This window comes from Mustelus asterias, unplaced genomic scaffold, assembly GCF_964213995.1.
Source record: "Mustelus asterias unplaced genomic scaffold, sMusAst1.hap1.1 HAP1_SCAFFOLD_95, whole genome shotgun sequence".
Lineage (NCBI taxonomy): Eukaryota > Metazoa > Chordata > Chondrichthyes > Carcharhiniformes > Triakidae > Mustelus > Mustelus asterias.
In genome coordinates, this window is record NW_027590143.1 from 214,672 (window position 1) to 237,554 (window position 22,883).

Genomic DNA, 22,883 nt, shown 5'->3' on the forward strand with positions numbered 1-22,883 from the left:
GTACACAACTTGCCAAAAGGGCCACCCAGATTGCCATCACTGTACTTAACAGGCGTCGGAATGTGATGACTAGGGGATTTTCATAGTAACTTCATTGCAGTATTAATTTACCCTACTTGCAGCACTAATAAATAAACTTTAAACGTTAATGATCCACAAACTCCACTGGGCAGCACAGTGGTTAGCACTGTTGCCTCAAAGCGCCAGGGACCCCGGGTGCTTTCCCAGCTTGGGTCACTGTCTGTGTGGAGTTTGCACGCTCCCCCCGTGTCTGCGTGGGTTTCCTCCGGGTGCTCCGGTTTCCTTCCACAGTCCGAAAGACGTGCTGGTTAGGTGTATTGGCCATGCTAAATTCTCCCTCAGTGTATCCGAACAAGCGCCAGAGTGTGGCGACTAGGGGATTTTCACAGTAACTTCATTGCAGTGTTAATGTAAGCCTACTTGTGACACTAATAAATAAACGTTAAAACTTTATATTGGTTCCTGTGACTCTGCGGGAACTCGGACCTCATTGGAAACACACTGAAGCCCCGCCCTCTATTGCGTCACCAAGGAGGGCACGCATGCGCGCCATTCCCCATTGGAACAAGATGGCGGCCGTTAACTACAGCTTTGTCCCGGGAAACAGACACGGAGCCGCAGACACGGGACCTTCAGGTCAGTATTTGGGATTTGAGGCTTTCACCACGTGTTTCAAAACATTCCCCGTTCCACGGTTGGCACTATCGCTCCCTCTGGGTCACCATATATCTTACCCGTTTGGAGATACGACTAACAACGAACACTCCGTGGCCATTGTTGCGCATGCTCCGAATACAGGGCGCTATTGCGCCAGCGCACTGCTCTGGATAGGGGACATCCACCGCCGCGGAGAACTCTGGGTAAATTCCCCACCATTTACAGTCCAAATTAGGGCGGTGAGGCAAATAAATGAAGTTAGGAACCAAATAAGATGTAAATCCAAGTGCACAGATCCTCCATAGAAAGAAGGAAAGTGCGAATTGATGGAGAATCAAGAGTTCACAAAACAGCGGCAAGAACTGCAGAAACCAACCCCTGCAATCACATAGGAACTGACCAAGTGAATCCTATCAGTGAGTAGTTGTATGACCTCGTGTATGACTTAGATCATATATTTTAGTCATGTTAGCACACTAATAAAACTGAATTACTGGAAACAGGCTGCAGCTCTTTTCATTTTCATTTACTACAGTATACTGGCATTTATTATCATTGCTGAATACTTTTGAGAAGGTGATGACAATCTGTCTTCCCTAACCACTGCAGCCCATGGAGGTTTCGGATGGTTTCTGGGTCCCCAGAATATTAGCCTGGGCCTTTGGATTGCTAGTCCTGTGATATTACCACTGTGTCGCCATCTTCCATCACAAAAAATACCCATTAACTGTCATTTAGCATTTCCTGCTATTGAGGCAATTTTGTATCCAAAATGTAACTTGCTCTTGGATCTCTTGAGATTTGATGTTTCTGCCCAGTCTGCCATGTGGGAACTTGGGATATACCAGCGAGTTCACACCGGAGAGAGGCCATTCACCTGCTCTGACTGTGGGAAGAGATTCAGTCAGTCAGCCCACCTGCTGGCACACCAGCGAGTTCACACTGGGGAAAAGCCGTTCACCTGCTCTGAGTGTGGGAAAGCATTTATCCATTCATCCCACCTGTTGAGACACCAGCAAGTTCACACTGGGGAGAAGTTGTTTAACTGCTCCATGTGTGGGAAGGGATTCACTCAGTCATCCCACCTGGTGAGACACCAGCAGCTTCACAAATGACTGCAGGGATTGGATTCTGCTGTTAATCACATCCAGAACTGAACCATGTTCATTCTGACAGTAGCGTTTCCTTCTGCTGAAAATAATTTAAATGAAGTTTTATATTCTGGTTATATGTCCAATAAATCAGCTTGTTTTGAACCTATTGTTTTAGATTTTTATCTTTCCCACCTGAGTGTTTAACATCACCTGTCTAGGGCTCAAAAAGGACAATCTGGGGGAGGATCGAATGGCAGGAACAGAACTTCAGGCTGGACACAGTCCAGGAACACAGTGACCATCCACCATCCACATTTTGTCCCTGTTGAATAAAATCAAACACAGCGTTTATTCTCCATCCAGTTATCTGACCTTTTCTATTTGTCCAGCTTACACTGATCTCCCTGGTAACAGATATTGTGCTTCCTTCCCTCATTTCCAATTCGTTATTATAAAATCTGTTTCTTCCAATCTATCTGGAACATCAGGTGGACCTTCCCAAGTGGAATTGAGACAGAGGTGAGATCAGCCATGATCAGATTGAATGGCGGAGCAGGCTTGAGGGGCTGAATCGCCGACTCCTGTTCCTAGTTCTTATGTTTTTCAGTTAACAATCATCACTGTCCCTGTGAGGGAATGTTGTGAATTTCTATCCTGGACTCGCTGTGATGGATTTTGGAAACTCCTTTCAAATGGGCTTCGAGGGGGAGGATTTACACATCGTAAACCCAAACCAAGAAAAATATTTGTCTTTGATCAATCTTTAACTTTGGACATTTTTTTCACAGGACTTCAGAAGCTCAGTGGTGGAAGGCAAAAAACTCAAATAAAACATCGCAGCAGCATCTGACGCTATCACCTAAATAATTGTAATCTGAATATTGTTGTAATTTGAACATGGAAGGGGAAAGCAGGGTTAACAGTGGAGAGAAACCGTACACGTGTTCTGTGAGTGGACAAGGATTCAGCCAGTCACCTGGCCTGTCAAGACACAAGCACAGTCAAGCTGGGGGAAACCATGGAAATGTGGGGACTGTGGGAAGGGATTCATTTGTTCATTCCCCCGCCCCCCCAACCCTGCTGAAACACAAGTGGGCTCACACTGGGGAGAGGCCTTCTTCCTGCCATAAGTGTGTGAAGGGATTTACTTCCTCATCCATCTTGTTGACACACCAGTGTGTTCACACAGGGGAGAGGCCATTCACATGCCCTGAGTGTGGGAAGGAATTCACTAGTTCATCTATCCTGCTGAATCACCAGCGAGTTCACACTGGGGAGAGGCTGTTTATCTGTTCTGAGTGTGGGAAGGAATTCACTAGTTCATCTATCCTGCTGAAACACCAGCAAATTCATAATGGGGAGAGGCTGTTTATCTGTTCTGAGTGTGGGAAGGGATTCACTCGGTCATCTATCCTGCTGAAACACCCAGCGAGGTTCACACTGGGGAGAGACCGTTAACCTGCTCTGTGTGTGGGAAGGAATTTACTCTGTTATCTCAGCTGCTGAAACACCAGCAAGTTCATGAGTGACTGGATTTGCTGTTAATCACACGCAGGACTGAACCGTTCTCATTGGCACCTGTTTCTGCTGATGTTAATCAGCCCCAGCACAGCTGTACAGCTTATGTTGTGGGTTAAAAGTCAAATAAACCGGCGATGTGTGAAATACGGTTTGATGAATGTTTATAATTTCTCTAACACAGGTTAGTTCCTTTTAAGGAGCTCCCCCCTCCTCCATTGTCACCCCAACAGCAAGCATGAGGACTCATGGAGCTTCTTTGTCACTGAGTCAGGGATTCTGCTGTAATTGCTGCTGTTAATCACATCCGGGACTGAACCATGTTCATTCTGACAGTTGGAATTTGTTCCTGCTGATATTAATAATCCCTATAACTGGAATGGAGACTGTCAAGTAACTGAGCTTTGTTTAAACCTATTGTATATTTTTGTCTTTCCCACCTGAGTGTTTAACATCACTTGATTGGAACTCAGAAAGGATAATCTGGGGGAGGATCATATGGCAGGAAGAGAACTTCAACCTGGACACAGTCCTTCAGGGTCACACTGAGAGGGACAAACAGCACTTTGGTCTTTCTATAAGACCATAAGACATCGGAGCAGAATTAGGCCACTCAGCCCATCGAGTCTGCTCTGCCATTCAATCATGGTTGAAACTTTTCTCATCCCCATTCTCCTGCCTTTTCCCTATAAGTGCTGACCCCCTTATTAATCAATAACCTATCTATCTCTGTTTTAAAGACACTCAATGACCCGGCCTCCACAGCCTTCTTCGGTAAAGAGTTCCACAGATTTACCACTCTCTGGCTGAAGAAATGAGGGGCATGGACAGGGTGCAGAGGGAGCAGCTGTTCCCCTCAGTTGAATAGTCAGTTACCAGGGGACACAAGATAAAAGCACAGTCAAGCTGGGGGGAAACCATGGAAATGTGGGGACTGTGGGAAGCGATTCATTTGTTCATCTTCTCCCCCCCCCCCCCCCCCCCCCAAAACACAAGTGGGCTCACCCCCCCACTTTATCTTTATCTCATCTCTCTTCACTGACAGCAAAGTCCCCATGTGGGTTAATCCTGAGGTGTGTGAGAAATGTGTCCAGCCGCTCTCTTCCATGACTCTGAGCTCCTGGACACGGAACAGAAACTCCTTTACAATGTGTTTTAGAGTCAGGAAGAACAACAGTGAATAATGGAAACGGGCTGTCAAATCAGAGATTGGTGTAAAACTGGGATCTGTTCCTGACTGAGTCAAATGGCAGGTTTAAGTTTCAAAATGTTAGTGTAACATTTCTGAATCTACCAATGTAAGGTAATGGTAACAGAATCACAGATTACTACAGTGCAGAAGAGGCGCTTTGGCCCATCGAGTCTGCACTGATGCATGAAAGGCCCTGACCTGCCCACCTAATCCCACTTGCCAGCACTTGGCACATGTTATGAATGTTATGGCCAGGTACTCATCCAGGTACTTTTTGAAAGATGTGAGGCATCCCGCCTCCACCACCCTCTCAGGCAGTGCATTCCAGACTGTCACCACCCTCTGGGTAAAGTTTTTCCTCAAATCCCCCCTAAACCTCCAACCCCCCCACTTTTATCTTGTATCCATTCGTAACTGACTGTTCAACTAAGGGGAACAGCTGCTCCCTCTGCACCCTGTCCATGCCCCTCATAATCTTGAACACATCAAGTTACATTTCTATATGGAACCTTTAACCATTTCTCCCCTTCCATTGACTTCAATGTGACGGAAGCTGACTGTTAGAATGTCAACATATAAAATATATTTACAAATGATTGGACAGTTTCTTACATTTGGGATCTTTCTCTGTTTTGTGCACTTGAAGTATTAGATAACAGACTTTCTCATGTGACTATCCAGCAGGAATATTAGTTTTAAAGTTCTTTTTTATTAGTGTCACAAGTAGGCTTACATTAACACTGCAATGAAGTTACAGTGAAAATTCCCCAGTCGCCACACTCCGGCACCTATTCGGGTACACTGAAGGAGAATTTAGCATAGCCAATGCACCAAACCAGCACAAGAAAACCAGAGCATCCAGAGAAAACCCACACAGTCACAGGGAGAATGTGCAGACTCTACATAGATAGTGACCCAAGCCAAGAATTGAACCCATGTCCCTGGTGCTGTGAGGCAGCAGTGCGAACTACTGTGCCACCGTGCCGTCCAAAATCAGTTGTGAAACACAAATCAATCTGATTTTAAGGCTTCCTGGTGCAATAAACTGATCATGTTCTTCCCAGCTAACACCATTTCACACCTGCATCTGTTAGATTTTAATGTGATTGTCCAATATAGAAAACTTGCATCTTTTAGCCACTTTGAATTCATACACCCCCTTCTCCCCAACCCCGCCCACCCAAAGAGATTGTCTTTGAAATCAGTCGTTCCTGAATGATGACAGTATTAATCTTCTCTCTAACCTGTCCTAAACCTCCTGTCAGTTCATTAATTGAAACCAGACACTCTCCCTTGTTTTAACCTGTCTGCACGGTTATTCCTTTAATTTACAGAGAACATAGAACAGTACAGCACAGAACAGGCCCTTCGGCCCACGATGTTGTGCCGAGCTTTATCTGAAACCAAGATCAAGCTATCCCACTCCCTATCATCCTGGTGTGCTCCATGTGCCTATCCAATAACCGTTTAAATGTTCCTAAAGTGTCTGACTCCACTATCACTGCAGGCAGTCCATTCCACACCCCAACCACTCTCTGCGTAAAGAACCTACCTCTGATATCCTTCCTATATCTCCCACCATGAACCCTATAGTTATGCCCCCTTGTAATAGCTCCATCCACCCGAGGAAATAGTCTTTGAACGTTCACTCTATCTATCCCCTTCATCATTTTATAAACCTCTATTAAGTCTCCCCTCAGCCTCCTCCGCTCCGGAGAGAACAGCCCTAGCTCCCACAACCTTTCCTCATAAGACCTACCCTCCAAACCAGGCAGCATCCTGGTAAATCTCCTCTGCACTCTTTCCAGCGCTTCCACATCCTTCTTATAGTGAGGTGACCAGAACTGCACACAATATTCCAAATGTGGTCTCACCAAGGTCCTGTACAGTTGCAGCATAACCCCACGGCTCTTAAACTCCAACACCCTGTTAATAAAAGCTAACACACTATAGACCTTCTTCACAGCTCTATCCACTAGAGTGGCAACCTTTAGAGACCTGTGGATATGGACCCCAAGATCTCTCTGTTCCTCCACAGTCTTCAGAACCCTACCTTTGACCCTGTAATCCACATTTGAATTAGTCCTACCAAAATGAATCACCTCACATTTATCAGGGTTAAACTCCATTTGCCATTTTTCAGCCCAGCTTTGCATCCTATCTATGTCTCTTTGCAGCCTACAACAGCCCTCCACCTCATCCACTACTCCACCAATCTTGGTGTCATCAGCAAATTTACTGATCCACCCTTCAGCCCCCTCCTCTAAGTCATTAATAAAAATCACAAAGAGCAGAGGACCAAGCACTGATCCCTGCGGCACTCCGCTAGCAACCTGCCTCCAATCTGAAAATTTTCCATCCACCACCACCCTCTGTCTTCGATCAGACAGCCAGTTACCTATCCAATCGGCCAACTTTCCCTCTATCCCACACCTCCTCACTTTCATCATAAGCCGACCATGGGGGACCTTATCAAAGGCCTTACTAAAATCCATGTATATGACATCAACTGCCCTACCTTCATCAACACACTTAGTTACCTCCTCAAAAAATTCAATCAAATTTGTGAGGCACGACTTGCCCTTCACGAATCCGTGCTGACTATCCCGGATTAATCCGCATCTTTCTAAATGGTCGTAAATCCTTAGCCTATCCAAATCTCTCTGCAGACTCTGTTCTCCATGCAATTTGCTTTCCCACTCATCTTTGTGTCATCCGCAAAATTTGTTACCCTACACTCGGTCCTCTCCTCTAGATTGTCTATGTATATGGTAAATAGTTGAGGCCCCAGCACCGATCCCTGCGGCACGCCACTAGTCACTGATTGCCAACCGGAAAAGCACCCATTTATTCCGACTCTCTGCTTTGTTAGATAGCCAATCCTCAATCCACGCTAACACTTTACCCCCAACTCCGTGTACCTTTATCTTATGCAGCAACCTTTTGTGAGGCACCTTATCGAATGCCTTCTGGAAATCTAAATACACCACATCCACCGGTTCCCCTCTGTCAACCGCACTCGTTATATCCTCAAAGAAATCCAGTAAATTAGTCAAACATGACTTTCCCTTCATGGATCTATGGTAGGTGGTGTTGTGGATAGTTTGGAGGGATGTCAGAAGTTGCAGCGAGACATAGATAGAATGCAAGACTGGGCGGAGAAGTGGCAGATGGACTTCAACCCGGATAAGTGTGTAGTGATCCATTTTGGCAGATCCAATGGGATGAAGCAGCAGTATAATATGAAGGGTACCATTCTTAGCAGTGTAGAGGATCAGAAGGACCTTGGGGTCCGGGTCCATAGGACTCTTAAATCGGCCTCGCAGGTGGAGGATGCGGTCAAGAAGGCGTACGGCGTACCAGCCTTCATTAATCGAGGGATTGAGTTTAGGAGTCGGGAGATAATGCTGCAGCTTTATAGGACCCTGGTTAGACCCCACTTGGAGTACTGCGCGCAGTTCTGGTCACCTCATTACAGGAAAGATGTTGAAGCCATTGAAAGGGTGCAGAGGAGATTTACAAGGATGTTGCCTGGATTGGGGGGCATGCCTTATGAGGATAGGTTGAGGGAGCTTGGTCTCTTCTCCCTGGAGAGACGAAGGATGAGAGGTGACCTGATAGAGGTTTACAAGATGTTGAGAGGTCTGGATAGGGTAGACTCTCAGAGGCTATTTCCAAGGGCTGAAATGGTTGCTACGAGAGGACACAGGTTTAAGGTGCTGGGGGGTAGGTACAGAGGAGATGTCAGGGGTAAGTTTTTCACTCAGAGGGTGGTGGGTGAGTGGAATCGGCTGATGTCGGTGGTGGTGGAGGCAAACTCGTTGGGGTCTTTTAAGAGACTTCTGGATGAGTACATGGGATTTAATGGGATTGAGGGCTATAGATAGGCCTAGAGGTAGGGATATGATCAGCGCAACTTGTGGGCCGAAGGGCCTGTTTGTGCTGTGGCTTTCTATGTTCTATGTTCTATGTTCTATACTGCGTCTGCTTGATTGAACCATTCTTTTCCAGGTGTCCTGCTATTTCTTCCTTAATGATAGATTCCAGCATTTTCCCAACTACAGATGTTAAGCTAACCAGCCTGTAGTTCCCTGCCTTTTGTCCATCTCCTTTTTTAAACAGTGGCGTTACATTAGCTGTTTTCCAATCAGCTGGCACCTCTCCAGACTCCAGTGAATTTTGATAAATTGCAACTAATGCATTTGCTATTACTTCTGCTGTTTCTTTTAGTACCCTGGGATGCATTCCATCCGGACCAGGGGACTTGTCTACCTTTAGTCCCATTAACCTACCCAGCACTACCTCTTTCATAATAGTGATCGTTTTAAGGCCCTTACCCCCTACAGTCCCATGACCGTCAATTATTGGTATGCTATTTGTGTCCTTCACTGTGAAGACCGACACAAAAAACTTGTTTAAGGCCTCGGCCATTTCCTCATTTCCTATTATTAAATCCCCCTTCTCATCTTCTAAGGGACCAACATTTACTTTAGCCACTCTTTTCCGTTTTATATATTTGTAAAAACTTTTACTGTCAGTTTTTATATTTTGTGCTAGTTTACTTTCATAATCTATCTTTCCTTTCTTTATTGCTTTCTTAGTAGTTCTTTGTTTTTTTTTAAAGCCTTCCCAATCTTCTAGTTCCCCACTAATTTTGGCCACTCTATGCATTGGTTTTTAATTTGATACTCTCCTTTATTTGCTTAGTTATCCATGGCTGGTTATCCCTTTTCTTCCATTCCTTCTTTTTCACTGGAATATATTTTTGCTGAGTACTGAGAAAAATCTCCTTAAAAATCCTCCACTGTTCCTCAACTGTCCCACCAATTAGTCTGTGTTTCCAGTCTACATTAGCCAACTCTGCCCTCATCCTATTGTAATCCCCCTTGTTCAAGCAGAGGACACTGGTTTGGGACCCTACTTTCTCACCCTCCATCTGTATTAGAAATTCAACCATATTGTGATCACTCATTCTAAGGGGATACCTCACAAGGAGATCATTAATTTTACCTGTCTCATTACACAGGACCAGATCCAAGATAGCTTGCTCCCTCGTAGGTTCCGTAACATACTATTCGAGGAAACTACTGCAACAGCATTCTAAGAACTCTTCCTCAAGTCCACTGCGTCTGACTTGAGTTGACCAATCAATATGGAGGTTAAAATCCCCCATGATTATTGCTGTTCCATTTTTACATGCATCTGTTATGTGTTTGTTTATAGCCCACCCCACCTTGAAGTTATTATTTGGGGGCCTATAGACTATGCCCACCAGTGACTTTTTCCCCTTACTATTCCTTATCTCCACCCACATTGATTCCACATTTTGCTCCTTAGAGCCTATATCGTCTCTCACTACTGCCCTGATGTTATCTTTAATTAACAGAGCTATCCCACCCCCTTTTCCTTCCTGTCTATCCTTCCGAATTGTCTGATACCCCTTGGGATAGAAGATTGCCTGACTGGCAGAAGGCAGAGAGTGGGGATAAAGAGGTCCTTTTCAGGATGGCAGCCGGTGACTAGAGTTCCACAGGGGTCAATGTTGGGACCACAACCTTTCACTCTATACATCAATGATTTAGATGAAGGAACTAAGGGCATTGTGGCTAAGTTTGCAGATGATACAAAGATAGGTGGAGTGACAGGTACAATTGAGGAAGCAGGGGGGCTGCAGGAGAACTTGGACACATTAGGAGAGTGGGCAAATAAGTGGCAAAAAGTGTGAGGTTCTGCATTTTGGTAGAAAGAAGAGGCGGTCGACTATTTTCTACATGGGGAGAGAATTGTATTACCTCTTGAATTGTTTGTGAATTGCTCTCTCATGTTCCCACATCTCAGTGACAAATGTTGATCTGTTTGCTCCGCACCCACAGGGCTCCATCTGTTTGCTCTGCACCCACAGGGCTCCATCTGTTTGCTCCGCACCCACAGGGCTCCATCTGTTTGCTCCGCACCCACAGGGCTCCATCTGTTTGCTCCGCACCCACAGGGCTCCATCTGTTTGCTCCGCACCCACAGGGCTCCATCTGTTTGCTCTGCACCCACAGGGCTCCATCTGTTTGAAGCCACAAACAGAAAGGTCCAGTTTTCTCCTGGAGTTTGACACAAAGCAGCTTTCACAATGATGCAGAGTTTCAGCCAATGAGGGAGATCCGGGCTCAGCCCCGCCTCTCGTTCACTCCGATTGGTTGGAGGACCAACCGCTCCCACTCAGTCCTCCAGCCCCGCCCTCTCTTCCTATTGGTCCGGAGCTGCCGTCAATCACAGTATGGAGTACATGCGCAGTGTGGATGAGCTTTGGCGGATTCACAGACGGTGAGTTTGCGGCGTGGCCGGAGAGATAGAGCTGGTGGGTGGATGGAGAAGCTTCATAAGCACTCGTAATGGATCTGAAAGCAGCATAAGGTGCTAACGGTCCCGCATCTGTATCTCTGGGGCAACAGCTGCTCCGCGCCGCTTCGCTCGGTAACAAACCCGGGTTAACGGCCACCATCTTTTCTGGGGCGATGTACAGCAGTGCGCATGCGCGGTTCTCCCAGTCAGCAGGAGGAGAGAATGTTGTGAATTTCTCTCCTGGACTGACAGGGATGGACTTTGGAAACTCCTTTTACAGGAAGTTAGAAGGGGAGGATTTACACACAGAAAACTCAACCCAAGAGAAATGTTTGTCTCTTCTGAATTTTAGTCCTGGGGCGGCACGGTAGCACAGTGGTTAGCACTGCTGCTTCACAGCTCCAGGGTCCCGGGTTCGATTCCCGGCTCGGGTCACTGTCTGTGTGGAGTTTGCACATTCTCCTCGTGTCTGCGTGGGTTTCCTCCGGGTGCTCCGGTTTCCTCCCACAGTCCAAAGATGTGCGGGTTAGGTTGATTGGCCAGATTAAAAAATTGCCCCTTAGAGTCCTGGGATGTGTAGGTTAGTTGGATTAGCGGGTAAAATATGTGGGGGTAGGGCCTGGGTGGGATTGTGGTCGGTGCAGACTCGATGGGCCGAATGGCCTCCTTCTGCACTGTGGGGTTTCTATGAACAGTGATTTTTGTTTTGTAATCTTGCTTTACAGAATACGACAATTGGAAAATTGAAACCGAAGATCACATCACATCTGGCAGCCATTCCGTTCTTTAGAATCTGAATATCGTCAGCTTTTGAATGTGAAAGGTCAAAGGTTTGTCTGCTCTGTCTGTTGGGAAAGATTTCAGATTTTTGGGGTGGCACAGTGGTTAGCACGACTGCAACACAACGCCAGAGACCCAGGTTCGATTCCAGCCTCGGGTGATTGTGTGGAATTTGCATGTCCTCCCCCATATTTCCTCCCACAGTCTAAAGATGTGCAGATTAGGTGGGTGGTCAATAACTGGTGCAAAAATAATCCCAGAAAATATAGGTCAGTCAGTTTAATCTTGGTGACAGGGAAAATTCCTGAAACAATAATTGAGGACAAATTTAATAGTCACCTGAGTAAATGTGGGTTAATAAGGAAAGCCAGCATGGATTTGTGAAGGGAACTAACCTGCTTAAGTTTTGAGGTTACTGACACCAGTGTTGAGGATAATGCTATTAACATGGTGAACATGGACTTCCAAAAGGCATTAGATAAATTGTTGCACAACAGACTTGGGAACAAAGTTATGACTCATGGAATGAAAGGGACAGTAACAACATTGACACAAAATTGTCTGGGGGACAGGAAACACATGAAATATTGGTTAATGGATGTTTGGGAGTTCTCAGAAGCTGGTGTTAACACCCTGCTCTTCCTAATGTACACAAATGACCCAGACCTTGGTGTTCAGGAACAGTTTTGAAATTTGTGGAGACAGTCTTCTGTAGACCCAGACCGTGTGGCAGGTTCCCTTCCCCGAAGGATATCAGTGAATAAGTTGCGTTTTTACAACAATCCAGCAGTTTTCATTGTCACTTTTTCCCAGTGACGGACGTACAAATGACCAGATGAATTCAGCTCAATTTCACAAACTGCCTGTGTTTTTATGAGTTCTCTCTCACTCCCTTTTTTCTGTTTTGAAACAGTTATACAGGGTTTTAGAAGAGCAGGATTTGCAGTCGGGAAATTGAAACGAAACATCACATCAGAATCTGGTGGAGTTTTCCAATTTATCGTAACTTGAATATCATTTGATTTTGAACATGGAAGGAAAAAGCACCATTTACAATGGGGAGAAACCGTACACGTGCTCTGTATGTGGACGAGGCTTCAGCCAATCATCTGACCTGTTGAAACACAAATGCAGTCAATCCAGGAAGAAACTGTGGAAATGCAGGGATTGTGGGAAGGGATTCAAATCCCCGTCTGGCCTGGAATGTCATTGGCTCAGTCACACTGGGGAGAAACCATTCACCTGCTTCAAATGTGGGAAGGGATTCACTCGTCAATCCTACCTTCTGATACATCAGCGACTTCACACTGGGGAAAGGCCGTTCACCTGTTCTGTGTGTGGGAAGGGATTCATTCAGTCATCCACCCTGTTGAATCACCAGCGAGTTCACACTGAGGAGAGACCATTTAAATGCTCAGACTGTGGAAAGTGTTACAAATGTTCTGGGGAACTGATGCGCCATCAACGTGTTCACAGCAATGAGAGGCCATTCACCTGTTCCATGTGTGGGAAAGGATTTACTCAGCAATACAAACTGCAGACACACCAGCGAGTTCACACTGATGAGAGACCTTTTACATGTCCAGACTGTGGAAAATGCTTTAAAAGTTCCCAGGACTTGATGCAGCATCAACCTGTTCACACTGATGAGAGACCGTTCAGATGCTCTCACTGTGGGTCTGCATTCAAGCGATCATCTCATCTCACTGTACACCAGCAAATTCACACTGGGGAGAGTCTGTTCACCTGCCCTGAGTGTAGCAAGGGATTTACTCAGTCATCCGTCCTTCTGACACACCAGTGTGTTCAAACTGGGGGGAGACCATTCATCTGCTCTGAGTGTGGGAAGGGATTCCCTTCCTCATCCAAACTTCTGATGCACCTGCACATTCACACTGGGGAGAGACCGTTCACCTGCTCTGTGTGTGGGAAGGGATTCACTCAGTCATCCACCCTGCTGACACACCAGCGAGTTCACACTGGGGAGAGACCGTTCACCTGCTCTGTGTGTGGGAAGGGTTTCACTCAGTCATCGAACCTGCTGACACACCAGCGAGTTCACACTGGGGAGAGGCCATTCACATGTGCTGAATGTGGGAAGGGATTTGCTTATTTTTCTGTACTGATGAGACACCAACAAGCTCACAAACAACGACAATGATTGGAATTTACTGTCAGTGACATCCAGGATTATGTTCGTTGGGGTCTGTTGGATGATGTCAATAAATTCCAGCCTGTTGTTTGGGCTAATATTGTGGATAAAGGTCGAATAAATTAGTTTTATATTACTATTTTTATATTGAACACACTGTGTTGCATCTATTTAATGTCTCTAACTCAATTTGGATCCTTTTGAAGGGCTCTCCCTCTCCCCTGTCTTCTCCATCCTCACCTCCAACAACAAGTGTGAGGAGCGCATGGAGCTTCTTTGTCACTAAGATTGAGGGGAGGCGATGGCCTCGTGGTATTTACACCAGACGGTTAATCCAGAAACTCAGCTAATGTTCTGGGTACCAGGTTTCAATCCCACCACGCCAGATGGTGAAATTTGAATTCAATAAAAAAATATCTGGAATTAAGAATTTACTGACGACCATTGTCGATTGTCGTAAAAACCCATCTGGTTTAATGATGTCCTTTAGGGAAGGAAATCTGCCGTCCTTGCCTGCTCTGGCCCACATGGGACTCCAGAGCCACAGCAATGTGGTTGTCTCTAAAATGGCCGAGCAAGCCACTCAGTTGTTCATGAAGGCAGCTCACCACCACCTTCTCAAGGGCAACTTGCAATAAATGCTGGCCATGCATTCGCCCCTTCGAGCCTGCTCCGCCATTCATTTTGATCATGGCTGATCATCGAATTCAATATTCTGATCCCCCTTCCTCCCATACCTTTAGCCCCAAGAGTTATATCTAATTTATTCTTGAAATCATATGTATGTGTCTGCATTTTTCTGAGTGTCTATGAGTTTGTCTGTATCTGTTTCCGAGATTGATGTCAGTTATGGGAATAGATTCGCCTGCATTAAAATATATTCAAATAAGAATAGTAGGAATAAGAAAAATACAGCAGCACAATCCTCCAACAGGATCCTTCAGTAATCTGAGAATTCAGTGATTTCTCAGGCAGAGGCCGTTTACCTCACATCGCCACAAGAGGGAGCTCCCTCGCTGTGTTTGTATGTTCACTGCAGCAGGAACGGATTCCATTCCACAGTGAAATGTAACAGAGCAGAAATCCAGGAGAACTGGATTAATTGTTAGATTACACAGTGAAATGTAACAGAGCAGAAATCCAGGAGAACTGGATTAATTGTTAGATTACACAGTGATATGTTACAGAGCAGAAATCCAGGGGAACTGGATTAATTGTTGGATTACACAGTGATATGTAACAGAGCAGAAATCCAGGAGAACTGGATTAATTGTTAGATTACACAGTGAAATGTAACAGAGCAGAAATCCAGGAGAACTGGATTAATTGTTAGATTACACAGTGAAATGTAACAGAGCAGAAATCCAGGAGAACTGGATTAATTGTTAGATTACACAGTGATATGTTACAGAGCAGAAATCCAGGAGAACTGGATTAATTGTTGGATTACACAGTGATATGTAACAGAGCAGAAATCCAGGAGAACTGGATTAATTGTTAGATTACACAGTGAAATGTAACAGAGCAGAAATCCAGGAGAACTGGATTAATTGTTAGATTACACAGTGATATGTTACAGAGCAGAAATCCAGGAGAACTGGATTAATTGTTAGATTACACAGTGATATGTTACAGAGCAGAAATTCAGGAGAACTGGATTAATTGTTAGATTACACAGTGATATGTTACAGAGCAGAAATCCAGGAGAACTGGATTAATTGTTGGATTACACAGTGATATGTTACAGAGCAGAAATCCAGGGGAACTGGATTAATTATTGGATTACACAGTGATATGTTACAGAGCAGAAATCCAGGGGAACTGGATTAATTGTTAGATTACACAGTGATATGTTACAGAGCAGTAATCCAGGAGAACTGGATTAATTGTTGGATTACACAGTGATATGTTACAGAGTAGAAATCCAGGGGAACTGGATTAATTGTTGGATTACACAGTGATATGTAACAGAGCAGAAATCCAGGGGAACTGGATTAATTGTTAGATTACACAGTGATATGTTACAGAGCAGAAATCCAGGAGAACTGGATTAATTGTTGGATTACACAGTGATATGTTACAGAGCAGAAATCCAGGGGAACTGGATTAATTGTTAGATTACACAGTGATATGTTACAGAGCAGAAATCCAGGGGAACTGGATTAATTGTTAGATTACACAGTGATATGTTACAGAGCAGAAATCCAGGGGAACTGGATTAATTGTTGGATTACACAGTGATATGTTACAGAGCAGAAATCCAGGGGAACTGGATTAATTGTTAGATTACACAGTGATATGTAACAGAGCAGAAATCCAGGGGAACTGGATTAATTGTTAGATTACACAGTGATATGTTACAGAGCAGAAATCCAGGAGAACTGGATTAATTGTTGGATTACACAGTGAAATGTCACAGAGCAGAAATCCAGGAGAACTGGATTAATTGTTGGATTACACAGTGACATTTTACAGAGCAGAAATCCAGGGGAACTGGATTAATTGTTGGATTACACAGTGACATGTTACAGAGTAGAAATCCAGGAGAACTGGATTAATTGTTGGATTACACAGTGATATTTTACAGAGCAGAAATCCAGGAGAACTGGATTAATTGTTAGATTACACAGTGATATTTTACAGAGCAGAAATCCAGGAGAATTGGATTAATTGTTGGGATTACAAAGTGATATGTTACAGAGCAGAAATCCAGGAGAATTGGATTAATTGTTGGGATTACAAAGTGATATGTTACGTAGTGTTAAAATCTGAAATAAAACAGTCAACGCCACAAAAAGGCAGAAACAGAGTAAAACACACAGCTAAACATCCATATGAATCAGGAGCAGCAATAGACCTTAGGGCTGCTCTGCTCCAGATAAGATTCCGGCTGATCTGACTGTGGCCAAAACTCCACTTTCCTCTTTCCCCCCAAACCCTCTGACTCTCTTGTCAATCAAGAATCCAATTAATCAGCCATTAAAATATTCAATGACTTTGCCTCCACTGCTCTCTGGGGAAGAGAATTCCACACGCCAAATGTCCTCTGAGAGAAAAAAACACCTCATTCTCTCTGTCTCAGACGTCTTAAATCCAGTTCGTTCTCCAGAGCCACACAGGGAAAGTCAGGGCTGTGAAGAATTGAGAGAGAGAGGTGGAGAAGAACAGAATGAAAGATTTGAAAGTGACAAAATGTTTCACTGCCCAAGACCAGAGCGAGTGGTAATGGGACAAGTAAAGACACAAAAGATGTTCTGGATGAGGTGTGAATAGCATCTTAGCAATAGTCCGAATGCAAAGTAAAGAAAACAAGAGGGAAATGAGGTGAAAAAAAAAGAGACAACGAAACACAGAACACAATGGGGGCAGGGATTGTGGTGTAATAGGAATAAGAAAAATACGGCAGCACAACAAGACCCTTCAGTAATCTGAGAATTCAGTGATTTCCCAGGCAGAGGCCGTTTACCTCACATCGCCACAAGAGGGAGCTCCGTGGCTGTGTTTGTGTGTTCACTGCAGCAGGAACGGGTTCCGTTACACAGTGATATGTAACAGAGCAGAAATCCAGGGGAACTGGATTAATTGTTGGATTACACAGTGATATGTTACAGAGTGTTAAAATCTGAAATAAAGAAGTTAACGCCGCAAAGAGGCAGAAACAGAGTGAAACACACTGCTAAACATCCATATGAATCAGGAGCAGCAGTAGACCTTTGAGCTGCTCTGCTCCAGATAAGATTCCGGCTGATCTGACTGTGGCCAAAACTCCACTTTCCTCTTTCCCCCCAAACCATCTGACTCTCTTGTCAATCAAGAATCTATTTAATCAGCCATTAAAATATTCAATGACTTTGCCTCCACTGCTCTCTGGGGAAGAGAATTCCACACGCTTTTTTTTTGCTTTATGTCACAGAGAATGTCTAAGAATCGTCACACCCGGTAGAGATGTCTCTTCCTCGGGGTAGTCTGGGTGGGGGGATAATGTTCACTGTTTTGTATTTGTGTCTGGTGTGAATAATACCTTAGATTAAATGGAGAAGCTTTTTGAACTGAGGAGAGTAACTGCATTTGGGCGCTGACTTTAAACAACGTTAACAAGCCCGGGCTGCTGGAGAAACATTTTGGGATTTGTGAGCAGTCAGTTCCGGCTGGTTTGAAGTGAAATCCTGTCGGTGCTGCGGCAAATCTGAACTCAAACCAGACAAACTGGAACCGCTGGGTTAGAGATTCCGGGTGTTGGGATGTGGAGGCTGGGGGAGGGGGAGATGGCGGTAAAACTCTGAGCCTGACTTTAGACAGGGTGAGCGAGGTAAAGGGGAGGAATGACAGAGTTAATGTGGGAGTCAGGGACAATAGCAGAAGGTGGGAAGCTCTGGAAAGGAGCAATCAGGTAAAGGCCATCAAAGAATGCTTGTTTAAATGAAAATAAAAGCGAAATACTGCGGTTGCTGGAACCTGAAGCAGAAACAGAAAATGTTGGAGAATCTCAGCAGGTCTGACAGCATCTGTGGAGAGAGGACAGAATTAATGTTTCCACTCTGGATGATCGCAGATGCTGTCAGACATGCTGAGATTTTCCAGCACTCTCTGGTTGTGATTAACTGAAGGTTCAGAAGGGAAACAAGCAGCGAATTCACGCGCACTGAACCTAGGGTGAGGGGGTGACCCAGGATAAGCTCAGTGAGGCTCTGCAAAGTCCAGCAACCCATCCACATTGAGAGTTTAGAGCGCCAAGGGGGAGGGGAAGGAGACACAATTTGGGACACAGCAGGAGGTCACCCCTCCCCCCACTCTGTGGTTCCACAGACCCTCCCACACCTGGGCAGGGTTGGCTCAAGGTGCAGGAAGCTGCAAGCTGAGAGGCTGAACTGTGAACTGGGCCGGGTTGGGGGTTTGAGTGACATCCCTGGGGCTATTTCAGGACAGGAACAGCGACAGATTCCCCCTTTTTTCCTGGGACATTTCAGTGGAGCTGTGTTGGTGAGTGTTTGTAATCTTTGTCTTGCTATCTCGGTAATGGGGGTGGGTTGTAAATTACTGTGAGTGTTAGACTAAATAACCTCTCCTCGTTCTGCCAGTTCCAGCCTGCAGACTCCATTTCTCAGTCCAGTTTGCTGCCCTGTCTCTGTCTCTCTGTACTTTGCTGCAGTGCTCCAGATTCTGAGCAACATCCAGCCCATTGTTATCACCTGCAAATGGCGACAAACTACCTAACTGTGCTTAGCCCTGCTGCTTCACAGAGCTAGGGACCGGGGTCAATTGCAGCTTTGGTGACTGCGTGGAGTTTGTGCATCGTCCCCGTGTCTGTGTGGGTTTCCTCCGGGTGTTCCGGTTTTCTCCAAAGATGTGCGGGTTAGGTGGATTGACCATGCTTACAATTGTCCTTTAGTGTCCCACGATGTGTAGGTTCTGATTTGATTTATTATTGTCACATGCACTGGGATACAGTGAAAAGTAATATTTCTTGCGTGCTATGCAGGCAAAACATACGTTGATAAAGTACATGGGGGAAGGAAAAGCAGAATCTATTGTTGCAGTTACGGTAGGGTGAAGAGAAAGGACCGTAGGTGGATTAGCAGGGTAAATGCGTGAGGCTACAGGGATAAGGGATAAAGATGCTCAGTCGCACGATCAATACACACTCAATGGGTCGAATGACCTCCTTCTGCATTGTAAGGATTCTATGTTCAGTGAATTACGGTGAACAACTTTTGAATAGAGGGGTTTCTGGGGCGCAGAGCATTGTGGGAATTGTGACCGTCATTAGTCAGTGACTGAATATTTCATTGTAGACTGAGGGCTAGTCGGCAATCTGAGCCCTCAATTCTGTTTGTCACTTTAAGGTGGCTGCCTAGCCTGCTGAATATCACCAGTGTTTGTACTCTTTATTTCGGATGTAATATCTACAGAACCTTGTTTCTGTTTTATGGTTCTGAGATTAGAAACACAGGCTGACGAGTTGGGAGTCGGTTTGAATCAGGCTTCATGTTGGATGCAGAACTCAGTCCTTGTCCTCCTGTGTGTTTTTTTTAAATTGTTGCTTCATTTTGAACTCTATTCATAATCTGTCTCTGGATCCTCTCTCAATCCCCTTTTTTTCAATTTCAAATCAATTAAACATGAACTAGAAGGAGACAATTTGCAGTCAGGAAACTGAAAATAAATAACATATCAAAATCTGACAGATTCATCCAATTTATTGTAACTGAATATCAGTAGCTTTTGAACGTGGAAGGAAAAAGCACCCTTCACAGTGGAGGGAACCATACATGTGGTCTGTGTGTGGACAAGGCTTCAGCCGATCATCTGGCCTGTCAAAACATAAGTGCAGTCACTCCATGGAAAAAGCACAGCAACATGTGGACTGTGGGAAGGAATTCAGTTACCCATCCCAGCTGGAAACTCATCGGCGCAGTCATATGGGGAGACGCCATTCACCTGCACTGAGTGTGGAATGGGATTCACTCAGTCATCCAACCTGGTGTTACACCAGCGAGTTCACACTGGGGAGAGACTGTTCACCTATTCCGAGTGTGGAAAGGGATTCACTCGGTCATCCCACCTACGTACTCATCAGCATGTTCACACTGGGGAGAAGCCAATCACCTGTTCTGAGTGTAGGAAGGAATTCACTCAATTATCCCACCTGTTGAGACACCAATGTCTTCACACGGGAAGAGGCCGTTCACCTGCTCTCAGTGTGGGAAGGGATTCACTCAGTCATCCAGCCTGGTGTCACACCAGCGCATTCACACTGGGGAGAGGCCGTTCATCTGCTCTCAGTGTGGGAAGGGATTCACTCAATCATCTGACCTCCTGACACATCAGCGGGTTCACACTGACGAGAGACCTTTTAAATGCTCTGACTGTAGGAAGTGCTATAAAAGTTCTAGTGGACTGATATCCCATCAACGTGTTCACACTGATGAGAGACCATTCGGGTGCTCTCACTGGGGCTGGGTTCAGGCGATCATTCACCTGCTCAGAGTGTGGGAAGGGATGCACTCGGTCATCCAACCCGTTGAGACACCAGCGAGTTCACACTGGGGAAAGACCATTCATCTGCTCCGAGTGTGGAAAGGGATTTTCTCAGTCATTCCACCTGCTTAGACACCAAAGAATTCACGAGTAACCACAGTGATTGGAATCTGCTGTTAATCCTATCCATGACTGTAATGTGTTAATTGGGTTTATTTTTGCTGATGTTAATTACCTCCAGCCAGTTGTATGATTTAATATTCTGAATAAAAGTCAAATAAATTAGCTTTGTGTTCGATACTGTGTTGAATATTTTTAAAATCATCAACATAACTGAATTCCTTCTCCCTTTGTCCCTCCTCCATCTTCACCTCCCCACAAGTGCTCATGGAGGAGAAACTCATGATCTTCTTTGTCACTAAGTTTGAGACAATCCAATCAGCTGCCTCTGTGGCTTCCCTCCCTTCCCCTAACCCACTCGACCGAACCTCCTCTAACGCTCCCCTTTGTCTGAACACTCAACTTTCTGCAGTTTCTCTCCCGCCTCCCCTCATGTGCTCTTGAGCTCATCTTGTCCATGAGACCAACCACCTGATCCCCCAATCCTATTCCCACTGAGCTACTGGCAGCACGACTTCTCCACATTAGCTGTTATTGTTAATAGCTTCCTCTCCTCCAAATCATCACCCACTTCTGTAAAAAAACTAATCCTTGGCACATGCCCTTGTAAACTACCATCCCATCTCCCTTTCCTCTCTAAAGTCCTTGAATGTTTGAATGCCCACATATTGTGAATTGCTTTACCTTTCTCACAGTGTATAGTAAAGTTTATTTTGTTTGTTCAAAACCTGTGGCATAGAGTCATAGAGGTTTACATCTTGTGCCTTTATTCACTTGTTAAGTATCTTGAATATCCACCTTTATCTATTTTATACAAACTCACCCAAATCTAAAAGCAGTTTATTGGGAATTGGGTGAACGGAACAGAAGGTGGGTTTCCTGGACAAGATGAGCTGCTAAGAGGAGATGGAATGTTACAATCCCAACTGATGTTATTATTGGATAGGAAGGTTCAAGAATAAAACCCTGATCAAGCGACCATAACTTTTACCGTTTTGTTTTAGAAATGTGGATGAACAGAGTCACTGACGGCCAATTTACTTTTAACAAAAACATTTATTAAACATGAAAATATTGACAATGACAGAAGACGTTTTCATTCCATCCACCTGCTGCTGCAGTGAACACACAACACAGTGAGGGGAGCTCCCTCTTGTGGTGCTGTGAGGTAATTGGTCCCTACCTGGAAGATCACTGAATTTTCAGACGACTGAAGGATCTTATTGGAGAATTATGCTGCTGTACTTTTCTTGTTCCTATTGTTTGTTATTTTAATATATTTTAATGCAGATGAACCTATTCACAAACTCGACAACAATCTTAGAAACAGCAACAGGCAAACTCGCAGACACACAAACACATTGACAGACACTGGGAAACTCAAACACATATACAGATATGCAGTATCTCAGACAAACAGCTACAGGCAGCTGGCACACACACACAAACACATTCACAGACGCACACAGACATGCAGACAAAAATACTCAGACTTACACAAACATGCACATTCACAGACATGCAGACAACTCTTGCCCGCTCCGGCCCGCCCGCAGCTCGGAAGAAATGAGTCCCGGGGAGGGGTGGGATATTGCCGTGATGTCACGTCCAGCCCCTCCCCGGCGGTTAATTTTTAAATAAAAGAGGAAAAAGTGACTGTTTAGAAATCCTTGCTGACTTGCACATTATGCACAGTGACAGCTTGATGGGGGGTAGTATAGAATTCTAGTATCTGTCCCTTCATTTTAGTATTACCATAATAAGTAGACTAGGTTAAGGTAATTATAAAGTGCCTTATATAAAATGAGAATTCACAATGCACCTGGAACAAAATATACGAAAGTATTATAAACTGCAAAGGTATTATAAATTGTATACCCACAAAGGGGGAGGAACCGACATGAGATTATTAGCTCATTGCCCATGTAGGTTCCTCCCCCTTTACCTAAGAAACCCAACCCACGTCATTACCAGTAACCAAGGCTATAACTAACACCTGCGAATTTTAATTGATGAAAGGAGTCACTCTTTTGGGGAA

The 22,883-nt window shown here is 44.9% G+C and overlaps 1 protein-coding gene across 1 annotated transcript in view; it reads left to right on the forward strand.

Annotated features, from left to right (window-relative positions):
- LOC144484200 (uncharacterized) overlaps positions 1-22,883 on the forward strand; it is a 138,428-nt gene that overhangs the window by 34,452 nt on the left and 81,093 nt on the right. Inside the window, exons 7-9 of the mRNA XM_078202735.1 lie at positions 10,548-10,669; positions 12,509-12,597; positions 12,857-13,675. Of these exons, the coding sequence (XP_078058861.1) occupies positions 10,548-10,669; positions 12,509-12,597; positions 12,857-13,675 (1,030 nt within the window). The remainder of the gene's footprint in view (positions 1-10,547; positions 10,670-12,508; positions 12,598-12,856; positions 13,676-22,883) is intronic.